At 31.3% G+C, this 17,453-nt stretch overlaps 1 protein-coding gene and 1 pseudogene across 2 annotated transcripts; both read left to right on the forward strand.

Moving 5' to 3' along the window:
• The first annotated feature begins 5,625 nt into the window (after window positions 1–5,625).
• Window positions 5,626–7,201, forward strand: LOC131854848 (uncharacterized; annotated as a pseudogene).
• Window positions 7,202–12,006: 4,805 nt separating this feature from the next.
• LOC131854784 (nuclear pore complex protein Nup50) lies at window positions 12,007–15,892 on the forward strand. Of its 2 annotated transcripts, none has more exons than XM_059205941.1 (3): window positions 12,007–12,204; window positions 12,314–12,494; window positions 12,709–15,892. In XM_059205941.1, the coding sequence occupies exons 2-3, from the start codon at window positions 12,327–12,329 to the stop codon at window positions 14,347–14,349; spliced, it is 1,809 nt and encodes a 602-aa protein (XP_059061924.1). In that variant the 5' UTR covers window positions 12,007–12,204; window positions 12,314–12,326; the 3' UTR covers window positions 14,350–15,892. The 2 variants fall into 2 exon arrangements, with proteins under 2 accessions (XP_059061924.1, XP_059061925.1); XM_059205942.1 differs by having other exon boundaries at window positions 12,007–12,154.
• Window positions 15,893–17,453: the final 1,561 nt, after the last annotated feature.

Consider the following 17,453-nt stretch of genomic DNA (forward strand, 5'->3'; position numbering starts at 1 on the left):
TGATGTTTAACATCATTTTCACGTACCGTCGTCGTACTACTTTTTTGGATTTTTTTTACCAAGTGGTAAACTGACGGGTAAACATACAATCATATTCTACTACTCATACATATACACGATCATTAGAAAAATATTTATATATGACAGTTCTCGTAAAATCCTAGACTGTCATCATGTACAATAAGTAATATACCGCGATCAGTGTACAATAAGTGCTGTTCTGTGTTGGTTGTGATAGTCGGCGAAAGCACATGTACCTCTCAGACGGGTACTTGTGCTTGTATTTAACTTTGGTCTTCGTTTGTACCTCACATTGTATATTTTTTATGGTAATGCCTCTTATATAGAATAAACACTTTAAATATAGATAGTTCTTAGATTAGAAATAGATAGCATATGAAACATTAAAAAAAAATGGTAACATTATTAATAGTGAAATATCCGTTAAACCAATTAAACGCCGTTTGACTTGGAGAGAACATATTAGAACCAAAAAAGAATGCTTAGTGATACGTTTTAAAAATCTTTACTGGGTTACTTACGGGTCAAAATACAAAACTCTCTATTGACAATAAACTACTGATTTATAAGTCTATTCAAAAACCTGTATGACACACGGCTTACAACTTTGGGGAAGAGCGCCACAGTGCGGACTTTTTTTGGCAGGTAGCTGATATAATAAGGATTGACTTAGGCTACTTTTATTTTAGAAAAATAATATAAATTCCACGCGGACGAAGTCGCGGAAACAACTAGTTATAAATAAGTGTTATTCTTATTACGTATATAGGAACGTAGGCAGATATTTCATTACAAATATGTACGTAACAATGACATTATGAGCGCTTATAATACGTTCTTAGAAAATTAAGTACATTTGTCTCTTAAGTAGAGGAATTACAAAATACCTACATATTTTTATCACAAGGTACATGCATACGTGGAGTGTGTGCTACAAAGTATTTAGTGTCGTGATTTAAAACTTTATATAAAACAAATTAAACAAACCATAAAGAAGTGAATAAAATTAACGTTGTACAATAAATTGTAAGGAGAACATGTTGATGTAAATTTGAATTGAATTAAAAATATGAACGATATACAAATAATCGTACATTACATAAGAAATCAGTCACAAACAAAACAGAAGGCCAAAAGTCTAAAATAAAGTCCTTTGAAATTATAATCCTAACGTATACCTAACCTTGATCATCCACATCAGCCAATATTTCATTGATCTATGATTATTTACAAAAATTCTAAGAAACATGTAGACACAGCAGGCGCGAAATTTAAAATAGATATATGCTATTACAAATACATACAAGGCACGTGATTTTGTCCTTTATTATAATAACGTAAAAATTTATTTCAGTGTAAATAAATGCCGTTTAAATGCTAAGTACTCTCTTTCAAGTGTCTTCGAGGCTTCCAATTTTAATATTTTTAACCCTTCAACAATATGTTTCTTGTTTGCTGATTCGCGTTCGTCAGTAATTCTTTTAATCGCAGCATTATCTAGAGCTTCTATTAATTCTGCTTTGTCAATCAAGCTATCTAAAGTACGTAAGTATATAGAAAAACTCATTGGATTCTCTTTATAATTGAGTAGTCTATCAATATTGTCCAATAAATCCAAGGATTGTATTCCGACTTTCATTTTTGAATTGTACATAAAATTTCTAAACAGTTTCCTACCCTTTTTATCATTGAGGACTTTTTCTATAGTATCTGTAAAACGGTCAAGATCCGCTTTGCTTAGTCCTTCATATCCATCGCAGCTACAGGACGCGAAACAATTGTCCATCTTCTTATCACTTTTTTCACAGTATCATAGTCTTAACGATTTCTTCAAATAATACATAGGTACATAGTTATAGTTGAATTAACATGCACTTAAAACACGGGGTCACACATTTCACAACATTTATCCATGTTAATATTGTACATCATTTCAGTCTTCGATTAACTATCAAAAAGATAATAAAAGTGATTAAATTAAAAATAAGATTACATAGTAATGTAGCACAAGCGAAGAGCGTATATACACTGTGTTTATGTGAATATACGTATATATATATAGTAATTTTCGAGATAATTTCCACTGCGCATGATCACTTTTGTTTTTATTCTTCCAATTAGTACACGACACACACACATTTATTAAAGACAATCAACTATGACTGGGACTTGTCTGGGAGTGAGTATTTTTGACTGATTTTAAAAGCTTCTTTAATAGATATGTAAAAATCAGAATTTAAGTGAAGTTGGAAATGCTGCTACATATCCACGTACCATCGCGGTCGTTATTAAATTTTTTGGATGTTTTTTTCTCCAAGTGGTAAACTAACGGGTAAATCTATATACTTACATACATACAATCGTAGTACATATTCTACTACTCATGCATCGTTCACGATGCACGATCCCTAGAAAAATATTGATGTCTGACAGGTCTCGTAAAATCCTAAACTGTCACCACAGTTCCGAATTTGATCGTCAAATATTAATATCATTCAAAGGGCCCAAAGTATAATACGGAGAAAAGTATCGGGCGTCCCTTGGTACATCACCAACAACGGAATTCACAAGGAACTTAACGTGCTAACAGTAAAAGAGGGTCCTCAATTGCAAAGCAAAATATAAAAAAACGCCTGTGTTACCTATATACCCAAGTCTGCTCTCTAAAAACTAGCTGCTCAATTACATATTACAAAAACTTTACTCTAAGCGACTAAAAAGAAGCGATATTATGTAATATGTTCACAGTAATCTTAAGGAGTCCACGTGGATGTTGCGGGTCCTTTTGAGAGCAAATATTGGATGGTACTTTGTAACGGTCTTTTGAAATGGATTTAAGTGAAACCAATCTACAATTACAACAAACAGGCTCTGCAGTGAGTTAGATACTATCGTTACTTCACTCGGACTTCCACAAATTATAGTTTCGGACAATGGCCCTCAATTCACATATCAAAAGTTTCATGAATACTGCAGATACAGTGGTATAAGACATGTTAAATATTCGCCTTACCATCCAAGGACGAACGGATTGGCTGAACTGCTAGTCTGTACTTTTAAATCAAATCCAGGATGTCTGCTAGTATAAGTGACGGATTAAGTTCCAAAAACAGTTTGGAAAACTTTCTATTTGCTTATCGTATTACCCCTAGTATTAATACTGGTAAATCACCAAAAGAAATACTTTTAGGACGACAACTACGTTGTCTCTTAGATAATATTAAACCAAATCCTAGAAAGTCCCTTTGCTTCAAACAATTTCAAATTAACATTGAACATGACAAAGAAATATATTTCAATCCAGGAAAACATTGTTTTTGTGTGCTCTTGAGTTAATAAGTCATGAAAAACTACAGTAGCCCATCGTACACATCGTTATTCGTAATTAATTAATACACCTATTGGGGTGAACAAATACCATGCTGTACAAATAAGAAAACGTGTAATTGAAGTAGATAACAGTCCTGTAGACTATTCCAGTAATTCTCATAAGACGTCTAGAACAGGTAACACAATACACGAGACAGGGGAATATCATTAGAAACCACTCCATTGGAGTTTACAAACGATTACAATACTTTGGCTACAGCCAAACTTTGGCTATAGTCCTATAGGGTGTAACGATGAAACCCCGAAACTTTCAAATGACAATATTGAAACACCAGCAGTTGAAGGGTGACGTCGTAGTATGTGTGTAATCAATTCGCCAAGACTTCTTATTACAGAACGGTCATAATTTGATAGACTCGCATAGTACCGAGTTTTTTGTTAGGGATGGACGAATGGTATAAACTCTATACTATTAATATATAATGTTCTTCTTTTGATGTACATTGTCATCGATATAATAAATTGTTCTTATTAAATTTTAAATCCGTATTTTAATTTATAAAAAAACTTATACTCTTTAAAAGGCTCCAATATCCCATCAATATCTCTTTTGCCCTCAGCATTCACGCAGATAACATAATATTACATACTATTAATAAGTCCCGCGTTAAACACCCATGGTTGACCTAAGAAAACAATGTTTTTCCCGTGGGCTGTTATATATTAGCTTATCTTGGGTTGAAATTCCTGAAAGATGATATATTTGTACTAAATAATAACATTTGTAATATATGTACTTTACGTAGAAGTTTTGTAAACCTAAATAAACATATATTATTCAATAATATATGACTTCATTTGAGACCTTGTAATATAGCCAAACTGGTAGTCAGAAAATAAATCATAGCACTCAGTGCTAACATGGTACTAACCCGTATTAACTGAACCACGCTCATAATTTCAACACAAGTAAAAATATTTATCGCCCAACGAAATAAGCACCGGTTTGCTAATTTTCAATAAATTTATTGAATAATCTAAAACTGAAACTGTTATTGTTTAAATTATACAAAAAAAAATATTATTGTACTTAATTTTGTGCCATCAATATTTTTCGTAGTGCGAAATATCTTTTCAGTAGTTTTGGCGTGAAAGTTTACAAGCATGTAGCCTGATATTAAATAAAATAGATTTTTAAATATTAAGTATAAAGTAGCTATATAATACTTGTATATGTTATTAGTTTATTTTGTTATCTACATAGTTATATTATACTATTATTCGATACTCTTTTTTAATTAGGATTGAATATGATTTCTAAGAATTAAAAACATGTAATTTTAAATGATAAGCTGATTCATATTTAAAGATTTATTTTCAGATTAAAAACGAAATTATATTTATTTTAGTAAAAATAAAAATACAAAACATATCAATCCACCATGATAGATCGAACACCAATCAGGAGCGCGTGACGTCATTCATTCGTAAACAACATCGGTGTTGTCAATTTAACATATTTTATGCTAGATTTAGCATACTTTTACGTTTATTAGCATATTTGTTGTTCGATCAAGTCACCGTTTATAGGCTATGTGCACAGCATCTTTTCACTTCCTTTTTCTCATACAAAAAGATGTGAGATAGAAATAGACTACAATATCGCATACATACTGTAATTTGAATTGAAAGAAAGTTTTTAGTCTATAAAATTTTACGAGTAATAATGTGCTAGTCGTTAATATGCCACCTAAATTATCTAAATTCAGCATTACCGATTAGAGTGGGAGGTAATCTAGCATTTCCTTCCCTATTTATTTTGTTCGATAACATAATTAAATAAATCATAAAATAAAAAAGATTTTATTGATTTTAAAGATATAATAAAAACGTGTACGTAAACAAATGATGTTTTATTTGAGATATTTTAGCATTATTTTAAAACAATTGACATAATTTTAATAACAGTTTAGCAATTTTTTTAATTATCGCAACGCTGTCCATAGTACTGTACGAAGTTCTCACAAAGTAGTTTTACGTATTTTCTAAATTAAATAACTTATTCGCCTTTTTTATTATTGTATTAGTACATTGAGGGACCGCACACCATCGATACACATTGGGATTCATGACTATTGTACTTAAATCTTCAAAAACTGTCAACAAAGAAACGTATGATTCTAATATAAGTTGTCACTTGTCAAGTGTTTACGAATGGTTGACGTCACAGGCGACGCCATTACTATTCTAGATTTCCTAGACCCTTATGTTCATTTTGTATAGTATACCATACATACAACTTTATAAAAGTCTATGATCACTATAAAATAATTTTTAACTTTATTAACATTTTATTAACATTTTATTAACGTTTTATTAACACATAACATTTCTGGACGTTTATTTATACTTCAAAAATAAAAATAGTCGTTTATCTGTCATAATTTTAAATCAGTTGTGAAAAATAACCATCAAGATGCGCCGCTCTGGTTTAACTAAGGTAAGTTTAATTTTATTTTTATGTTTTTACCCCTAAATATGTATGTTTATTATAAAATTCGCATGCCTAAAAGTTTGTTCTTACATATTTTTATATATATGCTGTTGTCGCTATAAGAATTAGCATGTTTTTGTCGTGTTTTTTACTAACGTATGTTATACTATACAATGCCGCAGCTGCAGTAATTTACCTTTCGTCGATGGTGTATAGAATAATATACATTGCTAACTTCAAGGGATCATAATTTTTTTGGACTTTCCTATAAAATTTAAATTGCAAGTAAATTTAAAATAAAATTGTAGTGATGTTTGACTGCCTCGTTGATATAGTGGTTTTGGAAAGCGATTCACAAAAAATACTACTATTATTATTACCGCATGACTATCTACCTATATAAAGAGACAAATATTATTACATACATTATTTACCTATCTATAATACAATATAATTTGGCTTTACTATGGTGATGGTTTTTTGCATGTTTCTTTTGCTTTGGTTTTAGACTGCTATGAGTGAAAGAGCTAGGCGTATTTTATCTTTGGTGCCTGAAAAGAATGCAAATTCCGACACAAGTGACGGCGCTAGTAGCGGTGATGAAGCTGGAATGATTGGATCAACAGCGAGTTCTCCAGCGCCATCGATAAATTCCAGTCTCGATAGGTTAAACCTCCTACAAATCTCAGATGATCAGATAGGAACGCATGTAGATGATATTTATGTCGATACAACCGATGTGCCTCTTACACTTATTCTTACTCAAGTATTTCCTAATCTTCTGTAACTTGTATTTATCGCTCTACCCTCAATTTCATCTTTGCCATCTTTGCTTTCGAATCAACCAATTGCATCCACGCCTGTCAGGACACCTTTGACGCGCGCTCAAAAAATGAAGCACAAATCTCCAGAAGCGCAAAATCGCAGAAAAATTAGTTTATCTTTTCGTTGGCAAAGAGCTCAATTTCAACACAAGGCTGAAATAGCAGCCCCTACATTTTTGGAACCTGTACCATCTGATTGGTTGAAAGAAGAGAACGCTTTTAGTATTGACGAAATGGTTATACCGTACAAAGAGAGTCGACGTCAATATAACCCAAATAAGCCTTGTAAATAGGGCTTCAAGAACTTAGTCAGGGCTGGTGTATCTGGCATAATTTCCGACTTCTTGCTCTACGCGGGAGATGACACTTTTAGAGACATTACATTTACTGAAGAAGAAGAGACTGGGTGTTGGAAGCAAAATAGTTTTAGCATTATCTAAGGCCAGGCCAGGCAAGTACAATGTGCACAAAATGTAAGGTTCACCTTTGTTATGTGAAGAATCGTAACTGTTTTTTGGAGTACCACCGCAAGCAGTAGCATGTTCAATTATTACAAATTATTATTATTCAAGAAATATTTTTTGAATAAACATTTTTTCTTCAAGCAAGACAGTTATTTTTATTTAAAATCATGTAGTAATCAAATAATAATAATCTTTTGGTATATGTTAAAAACTAATAGTAACATTCCAACTCTCCCTAAACATAGTAATGTATAGCATAATATACATTCCTAAAAATGCGATAATCACTACACGTGTAGCAATGTATAGAATAGTATACACCTTGTTTTTCCAAAATTATCATGTCACGATTTTTTTAATGTTTTATATAACCCAAAGATGGTAACTATATACATTCTTTTTGCTATTTTTCAAAAAAGCAATCTTGCCCCGATAAGGGTTAAAAGGGAAAAAACCGAACGAAAAAAAATTGCTATTCTAGCGTTTTTGCGCGAAAACAAAATTGTATTTTTTTAAATGCAATTTTTCCATCAGTCTTAAGTTTTTTAAAAATATAATTTATTTTGTATAAAGGTACCTATACTGTAAGAACATTGTAGTGTTTTTTAAAAATCAGTCATCTTGCCTATTGGGTTTTTATTTCCTAAGTTATGTATGTAATTTTTTATATAATTCTATGTTTGACTTTATGGAAATTGCTAAATAGTTTTTGTGTAACTTTGTAATTTCTATTCACAGAATAACATACTTAGAAAACTTGTATTTCATTAAAAGAGGTAGTTTATTTTGTTTAGAGAAAGTTTATTCTATTACTCGTTATAACCTAATTGTAATTAAATTAAAACAACTTTATTTGTAATATTATATATATATTTGTAATATTCTTTACACAAACGTAATTTTGTAACATTTTACAATGTATATTTGTAGCCATTCTATTTCTATTGTGATTTTATTCCAGTAGTCTATTCCATTAGTATATTATTTTAAAAATAGATAAACACTTTGTTAATTATGTAAGGTATATAATTCAAGTAGGTGGTTCAGAAAATATTATTACATTACATATATGTAGTTATAATTCAAACCTATTGTGCTTATATTTAAGTCGGTTTACCGATCCTAACTGTCATGAAATCAGTGTTAAAGCTTTGTAATTATAAGTAAGTGTTATTCTTATTATGTACGTAACATTATGAGCGCTTATAATTCGTGCTTAGAAAATTAAGTACATTTGTGTCTTGAGAAGTGGAATTACAAGATACTGTGTGTATTTACATGGTACATGAATACGTGGAGAGTGTGCTACAAAGCATTTAATTTTCGAAAATACTGTTGTTGTATATAATAACAATTTATAACTTTATATAAAACAAACAAACCATAAAGAAGATAATAAAATTAATGTTGTGCAATAAATTGTATGGAAAACATGTTGGTATAAATGGGAATTGAATTAAAAATATGAACGATATAGAAATAATCCTACATTAAATATGAAATCAGTTACAAACAAAACAGAAGGCCAAAAGTCCAAAACAAAGTCCTCTGAAATTATAACTTTAACGTAAAACTTTTATCAAAAGACAGACCATTCACATCAGATAATAGTTGATTGATCTATCATTAATTACAAGAATTCCAAGAAACATATTGTGGACGGCATAGCAGGCGCGAAATTTAAAATAGATATACCTATGCTCATACAGATATCTACATACAAGGCACGTGACTTTATCCTTTTTTATATTAATGTAACAATTATTTCATTGTAATTAAATGCCGTCTAAATGCGTTATACTCATTTTTAAGTGTCTTCGTGGCCTCCACTTTTAATATTTTTAACCCCTCAACAATTTGTTCCTTGTTTTCTGATTCACGTACGATAGTAATTCTTTCCATCGTAGCAAAATCTAGATCTTCTATTAATTCTGCTTCGTCTATCAAGCGATCTACTTTATTTAAGAATACAGAAAAACGAGAACTCGTTGGGTTCTCTTTATAATTGAGTAGTGTATCAATATGGTCCAATAAGTCCAAGGTTCGTCTTCCGGCTTTCATTTTTGAAGTGTACATAAAATTTCTAAACAGCTTCCTGCCCTTTTCATCGTTAAGGACATTTTCTATAGTATCTGTAAAACGGTCAAGATCCGCTTTGCTTAGTCCTTCATATCCATCGCAGCTACAGGACGCGAAACAACTGTCCATCTTATCACTTTTATCACACTATTATCGTCTTATCGATTTCTTCAAATAATACATAGGTACAAATTATGGTTGAATTAACATGTGTAACAATGACACTGGGTCACACACTTCACAATATTTATCCATGTTAATGTAGTACATCATTTCAGTCTTCGATTAACTAACCAAAAGATAATGAAATGTGGTTAAACTAAAAATAAGTTGACATAGTGATGTAGCACGAGTGAAGAGCGTATATACACTGCGTTTGTGTGAATAATATTATCATTAGTCACGATTTTCGAGATAACTTCCTCTGCGCATGTTCTATTTTGTTTTTAATTCTTCCAACTAGTACGCGGTAAATTTAAAAATTACAGGCACAACAAGATTTTACATTTACTAAAGACGATCAACTGTGATTATACGATTTATGTTATGACAGGTGACTAGAGTTCTAAATATAATACGAAAGAGCAAATGCGTTACATCACGTAAGGTAAAAAAACGTGCCGTGACCTCGGTCTCAAGCGGTAAGCGCGATTCATTCATGGGAAATAAAATAGAGGTGGAGCGAACACAAACAATGGGCTGAGAATTCAGTAAGAGTATTATGTTCCTTGAATACTGTACAGGTAAGTATCCACCCAAACTGAGTATATCCACTAGCTAAGATGAAACTAGTTCCTTTATTAAATTATCCTAATCTTATTGAAGAATTGTAGGGCTATTTTTAAATCCAGACATAGGTAAGTACCTACTTGAAAAAATCTAACAAGCAATCGATACATTATTTTAGAATCGTAAGTAAATCTTATAAAAATTGCAACAAGAATCACTGAAATCCGTGTGATTTTAAGTACAAATATCCCGTAAATTATAAAATATCTAAGTTGATTTATTAAGAAATGCATGGCATTTCCGCATTTGACACACTTTGTTACGTAGACATAAAATAAATATATTGATTGAGACTATTGTTTTTATAGTTGTCTGCCTATATGAATTCAATTTTACCTCGTGTGTTTCGTATAACTGCCAATGGGACTTGTCTTGGCTGATTTTAAAAGCTATTCTTTAATATGTACATGTGTAAAAATCAAACATCAGGTAATAAGCGAAGTTTAGCACCGTTTGCTAGTTCCCTACGTCCGTAGCTATCTATTTTTTTAGATTTTTTTAACCATCCGACGAGTTAAAATGCAATTATAGTACATACTCTACTACTCATACGTATAAAATTATTTACCTATTACATATTAGAAAATTATTGACGTCTGGCAGGTCTCGCAAGATCCTAGATCGTCATTATAGTTCCGAACTTGATAGTTGAACTAGTGAAGTTTTGCTTTAATTAATTTCTAGAACATATTCTCTCAATTTAAAGCAATTATTTCTACCCGCGATCATGTACAATAAGTGCTGTGTTGAAGTGGTTGTAATAGTCGGCGAAAACACATGTTATTTACTTTTTCTTGCTCTTTGTACATAACATTGTAACTACATTTTTTATGGTATTGCCTCATGTGCAGAAAGGTAATAGACACTTTAAGTATCGATAGTTCCTAGACTAGAAATAAGGTAGTAATGGTAATAATATGAAACAATAAAACAAAATAGGTAACATTATTAATAGTAAAATAGTCCTTAAACCAATTAACCTTTACAATAAAAAATATACTTTAAAATGGTTATTAAGTTCTAATTCCATTTAATGAAGGTATATTTAGTCAAAGTTTTGGCATAATTTTACAATGATATAATTTAAAAAGCGCTGTTGTCATAAAATATTCTATTTTTATGGATTTATCGACATAGGTTTGTACAAGTACTTGGTAATTTTCTGATAATAGTCGCAAAACTACCAAGTACTGTCAAGTAGGTTGCCAATTGCCGGAATGGACAAGTACAAGACATTTGATATATTGTTACCTACATGATGTAACCATTAATTTGAGTTAACCGAATCGAGTACAGGATAAGCAACGGAATTTTATATTTTTAGCTTACGTTAAGTCAACTTACAAGTTTACGAATACATAGTGAATGCACAGATTTCACATGTACAATAAAGTACACCGAAAAAAGAAGGTTAAAATTTCCGAGTGAAATCTCTGGAGTAGAATGGTCTTAATAATTATCTCTCATTCGCTTTATCTTCAACCCTATGACGGTAATTAATAAATTAATAAAACATTAAGTTTAATTAAAATAGGCTTTCTGTAATACTGTAATTCCAACTTTGAATATTTTTGCCTAAACCTTGTTCGTCAGCACAATCTGGCAATATGTAGCGGCACTGTGGCAAGAATCAGAGGGTTGCCAACCTTAGAATGCTAACTTTGTCTCAAACGAGAAAATAAAAAAATCTGCTAAAAACTCTAACATTAGCTCATTTGGGTCTCTAAACTTGTGTATAATATTATTTTTAAGGATTTTCGTACAAACTTATACGACAATGAAAAGGTAAAAAATGTCATATTTGAACGACGCGCGACGGTACTATAGCTACCATAAGCAATAAAATGTTTCGATATTTCGCCTAGTAAGTGAAATATGCACAGCATTTATATTGAGTTTTGCGTTAAAGTTATTCAATGCAAAACTTCACCCGTTTTTTGAAGTCATAAATTCATTGTATGGATTAGCCATGTCCGTATGTATTTCTGTGGTTAGTAAAGTTGTCTGTGGTTATCTTATCTGTAAAATCTCAAATCTGCTCCTTCAATTTTCAATGATTGATCGTTTGTAATTTTTCATGTTTTAGTAATAATTTTATGTATAACCCATTTTTATTTGACAACATTTGTTATACATTATTGAGAACAAAAACAGTGAGCAGATTTTTATATTGTTTTTATACATTACATTGCATATATTGCAGGTATTGAAAACATGTCTGAACCATTTTTGATATGAAAATATTTTTCATTAATTCAGTTTTAGTTTGAAGTTCTACAAATCTTTCATGTTTTTTGTATATTTCTTTATAGATAAATTATAATAATGTCGGCAAAACGACAAGCGACAACTGATCTAAATCATGATAATTGGGATCAAGATGATCCAAGTGATCATGAAGAAATGGGCAACTTTAAAACCGCTTCCAAGGATGTGTTAGAAAAGCGAGTAATGCGTACTGCAAAAAGACGTTCCGTAGCTTTGGGTGACGAAGTAAGTTCTTACAATATTTAGAGAAAACAATAAGAAAAGTAGAAGTCATACAGCCTTCATGCTTACCCCTAAACAAGGCTTCATTAGACAATGAATTATAGAATAGAATAGAAAATCATTTATTCAAATAAACTTAATTTAAGCACTTGAATAGTAATAACAATTTTTTTTTCAAAGAACTCTAAGCCTTATTCCTTTATTATGACTGTTTCAGGCAAAGAAAAATGTTTTTAGTGGGTTTGGAGGTTTTAATAAAACACAACCATCATCATTTGATTTCTTATCAAAATTAACAAATGGAACCAATAAATCTTCGACAACTAAAAGTGATACTACTGTGTCAACAACAATATTTAAAAACACCTCTGGCAATGGACTTTTTGGCACACCTTCAACAACAAAACCAATTTTTGGTATAACAAGTACTCAGGCTTCCCCAATATTTGGGAGTCCTACAACTATTAATGTTTCATCTGTATTTGCTGCAGCAAAATCAGATTCAACTGTACATGATTCACCATTTAAATCCCAAATAACCTCCAGCATATCTAATTCCAATGGAACATCTATAAAAACAGTAAATACGATCTCTGGCACATCAGTATCACAAGGATCATCCACAATATTGGGTTTACCTGCAAGTGGTAATAGCAAGGTACCATTATTAACAAGTCCCTCTAATTCTACCCTACTTACAGCTAAACCTGTATCCAGTACTACAACTCTTCAAACTAAGTCTGAATCGCCTTTTACTTCAACCAGTAAAAAAGATTCTGAGGTAAATGCAGAAAATAAAGAGGCTGAAAAGAAGCTAAGTTATTATTCTAAATTAAGAGGGTTAAATGAGTCTGTGTCTGCCTGGATCACAAAACATGTTGATCAAACTCCTCTATGTATATTGACACCTATTTTTAAGGATTATGAAAAATATTTGAAAGATATTCAAGATGAATATCAGAATAATGATGATAAACCCTCTGACATGGATAATAAAATAACAAAGAATTCACAGGATGAATCAATTGGAGTTAACAAAAGTTCTCCATTGACTTCTAAATCCTCAGTATTTTCACTGGGAGCAGGTATAAAATCTACTACTACTACTACTGAAAGCCCAACTAAGCCATCATTTGTATTAGGAACTACATCAAGTAACACAGCTATGAGCTCTTCACTTTTCTCTAGCACAATTGGAATTAACAAAACTTCTCCATTATCATTGAAATCAACAGGATTTTCATTTGGATCGGATTCAAAATCTACTACTGCTACTGAGAACCCAAGCAAACCATCATTTGGATCAGGAAAGACAACAAATAACACGGGGTCTACAAGCTCTTCACTTTTCTCTAGTGCAGTAAATACTAATGGTTCAGCACCATTTTCATTTGGTATTGGAAAGCCATTTAGTTTTAATTCAAATATACAAACTACTAATACTGAAGCAAGCAAAGAAACAAATGAAAATGAGGATAAGGATGATGATTCACCTCCTAAAGTCGAATTTAAACAAGTTGTAGAAGAAAATAGTATATATGATAAGCGCTGCAAAATATTTGTGAAAAAAGAAGACAATTTTGTAGACAAAGGTGTGGGCACACTTTATATTAAAAAAATTGAAGAGACTGGGAAATATCAATTACTAGTTCGTGCTAATACTAATTTGGGCAATGTACTGCTTAATTTGATTCTGTCTTCAGTTGTACCAATACAACGGATGGGTAAGAATAATGTGATGATGGTATGCATTCCAACACCAGATGCAAAACCTCCACCTGTACCCATATTAATAAGGGTTAAGACCTCTGAAGAAGCTGATGAATTATTAGAAACCTTGGACAAATATAAGACATGAAGGAATAATTGTATACTTACAATGAAATTTATAGAAACTTCTAATGAAAATCATCAGTATAAATGATTTCTTAATCAAAACCTACTGTTAATAAAGTTACCATCATGTTGCAATTTTCTTTTTTCATAGCAAGACAGTGATGCGACATAACAAAATTTTACCTATTTTTTAATTGCATTAAAAATTTTGCTGTTTTCTTTACACTACATTTGGAGATACCTAATACTAACACACATATTACAAAATTATTTGGAATATGTTATTTAGACGATTACAGGCTTTTATCCAAATTTACTTAAACTACCTCCTACTCGACAGGAGGGGGGGTGGTGGTTTATTTAGATACGTTGTCATAATTGAATGCTCACGATATGCACGTATCTCACTGTGTCACAAGGTTTGGCCTGAGTGTAGTTAGATGTTACAGTAACTCATTAAAATAAGTAATAAATCTCTGTCGCTCCATGAAGTAATTAGACAGCTGGCGGATTTACATTGCTTTATTTGCTATTACATATTGCGGTACGAAATACGTGCAACCAGTTTTTCGTAAACCCATGAGTTTATGTTTTTATTGTTTGTCGATTTGGTTATAATAGATCGATAAAAATTGTACTTACGAATATTTATACCTACTACATGTAATTTCATAGTCATAAGTTATTGAGATATAGTAGTTCTATACGAAAACTAAGTAATTTGTAGTGGTGTATTAGATACATACATACTGCTGTGTTATTTCTATGTTATTGATTTGTTGATACTGCGTTGAACGAGTATATTCCATTAATTTTATATTCCAAAATAGCTTTGCGTAACATGTAATCTAATAATTAGTCATAAGTATGATACATGTTTAATTATGTAGGGTAATATCGCCTAACTACGGTCTGTACGTTATTCAAATCCATATTGAACTACCTATAAAAGGATACTTTTTATAAAATAATATTTTTTCAAAATATCTTTCCTTAACTAATTGTTTTAGAAGACCATAATGATGTATAGAAAACATATTCTATATTTTAAATTTACTGATTAATTTAATTTATAACATATTTTTTTCATTAATTTAGCCATAGTCCATAATGTTGGTCTTGGTCAAATCTTTAAGTCATCTTGTTCTTTTTTATAAAGAACGAAGTATTACTTTTGACGGTAGTTTAGTGCTGTCTTTAGGCGCAGCCTGCCTTTAGGCGTGACTACCCTACACAATTATATTTATAAACTATGCATATTTGTAGTAGTGCATTAGATATATACATACTGCTATGGTATTTTTATGATTTGAATAATGATTATACTGCGGTAATTATATACTAACCACATGAATTTTATGGTTCTTACATTAATTATAAACTCCATAGTCATACTTACAAAATAAAAAATAATCTGCGTTATCGTCTGTAAACTTTTGCATAATTCTGCAAACTAAATAATTTGAAGCAGTTTCCCATAAATTTTCATTCCAATCTAGGGTCATGAAACAAATTATGTATTTGTAGGCAACTAAGTATAGATATTGTAGTGGAAGTACACAAGTTATTCTATCCATATTTTAGTTTCAATTTCGACTACCTCTTCCATCGACGAAATGGTAAAAGCCCAATAAATAATAACATAGATAGGTATTTACTTACATATCAAAGAAAATTTTCCGATAAAAATTTAATATTATTATGTGATTAAAGATATTAAAAATATAGTAGTGATAAAGTATTGTTAGGTACCTATCGAATAACATATCTATCTTACTAATATGCAATATTTAGTTTTCTTTGTTTAAAAGTGCTAATCTCAGAAACTATCAGCAGTATTTGAAAAATTCGTCTGTATTATAACCAAAGCGTAGATACATTACTAACTATATGCGGCCGATCAAAAAGAGAACATCAGACTGAATGTGAAACGAATGACGGAGAAATCGTTGAACAAATAGTAAATAAAAATACTTCTTTTATGAAGTCGGTTAACAAGATATATTAGCGCTAGCGGGTCATGTCTGTGATGTGGTGGATAACAATTCTTTTAAATTCATTGGCAGGTGAAGCTGCGGGGCACCGATAATACAGTAACACATACCTATTGTTATTGAATCTTGCAAAAAATCTAGTGTTTCAAATCATAACGATAAAAACAAATATTTTGATGCGAGTTTATCCGTCTGTTTATTAGAAACTGCTTGAAAATTAATTTCAGTTACGGTTGGACCGATTATGAAGTAAAAAATTTGATTTGGTGGCAATTGGAGAAAATATGTATTACAGCGATGCAATTAACATAGCACACAACTATACATACATTTATAAGCTTTTACCGTCGCCTATATAGTAGGTATTGGCCAGAGATTCCCAGACTTTGTTCCTCGTAGATTACTTTCAAAATCCTACTGGTTTCGGCGGATCCCCTGCAGCTACATTTTTACCTTATTCTCAAACCTTGATAAAGAATGTAAAAATTAGATTTAACTATAGAAATTTACGTTGCGACTGAATTGTATACCTACACGAATTAATAGTTTTCGAAACAAAAATAAGAGTGCTTCGTTAATTTATTGTGGTGAATGGATGTTGAAGTAGTAAGAACTATAATCTTGTTACATGTAAGTAGGTAAGCTGTTTCAAATAATGAATTCAAACCAACATTTTTTTCACTTCACACTTACGAATTGTAAACTCCCTTTTTCTATCAGATAAATGGAATAAGTCCCCAGGTTCAGACTCGACAGGTATACATCCGTCGAGTCAGAAGTAGACACCACGAGATGGGGTCTACATGACCCACTTTGGGAACTAAGGGAGTAGAATAGAACAAAACCATTTATTCACTTTGAAATTACTATCCCCCACGTCCTCTTCCCTAATCTTTTCGTCATACCCTCGACGACTTATTAATTAACAAAGGCATTTTCAAATTGAGTCGCCATCAAGCACACGTTCTGTTTTAAAACTAATTGTAGTGCAAGGGGAGCATTTTCAGTAATGGCGACTAATGAGCTTTTGCTAGCAATTGCCGTACCGTATGATATTCCACGCTAAAACCCTGGTAACCATCGTTATTAATTTTTGGTAAATTCTGTAAGTCACACTGGCCCGACTTCATCC

Source organism: Achroia grisella, unplaced genomic scaffold (genome assembly GCF_030625045.1).
Source record: "Achroia grisella isolate CSIRO2021 unplaced genomic scaffold, CSIRO_AGI_Agris_v1 utg1245, whole genome shotgun sequence".
Lineage (NCBI taxonomy): Eukaryota > Metazoa > Arthropoda > Insecta > Lepidoptera > Pyralidae > Achroia > Achroia grisella.

Bases quoted from the DNA above. Each gene is read 5' to 3' on its own strand.
- LOC131854784 (XM_059205941.1), top strand. From the start codon at position 12,327: ATGTCGGCAAAACGACAAGCGACAACTGATCTAAATCATGATAATTGG. The intron at 12,495-12,708 runs GTAAGTTCTTAC...TGACTGTTTCAG, and splicing joins CCGTAGCTTTGGGTGACGAA to GCAAAGAAAAATGTTTTTAG.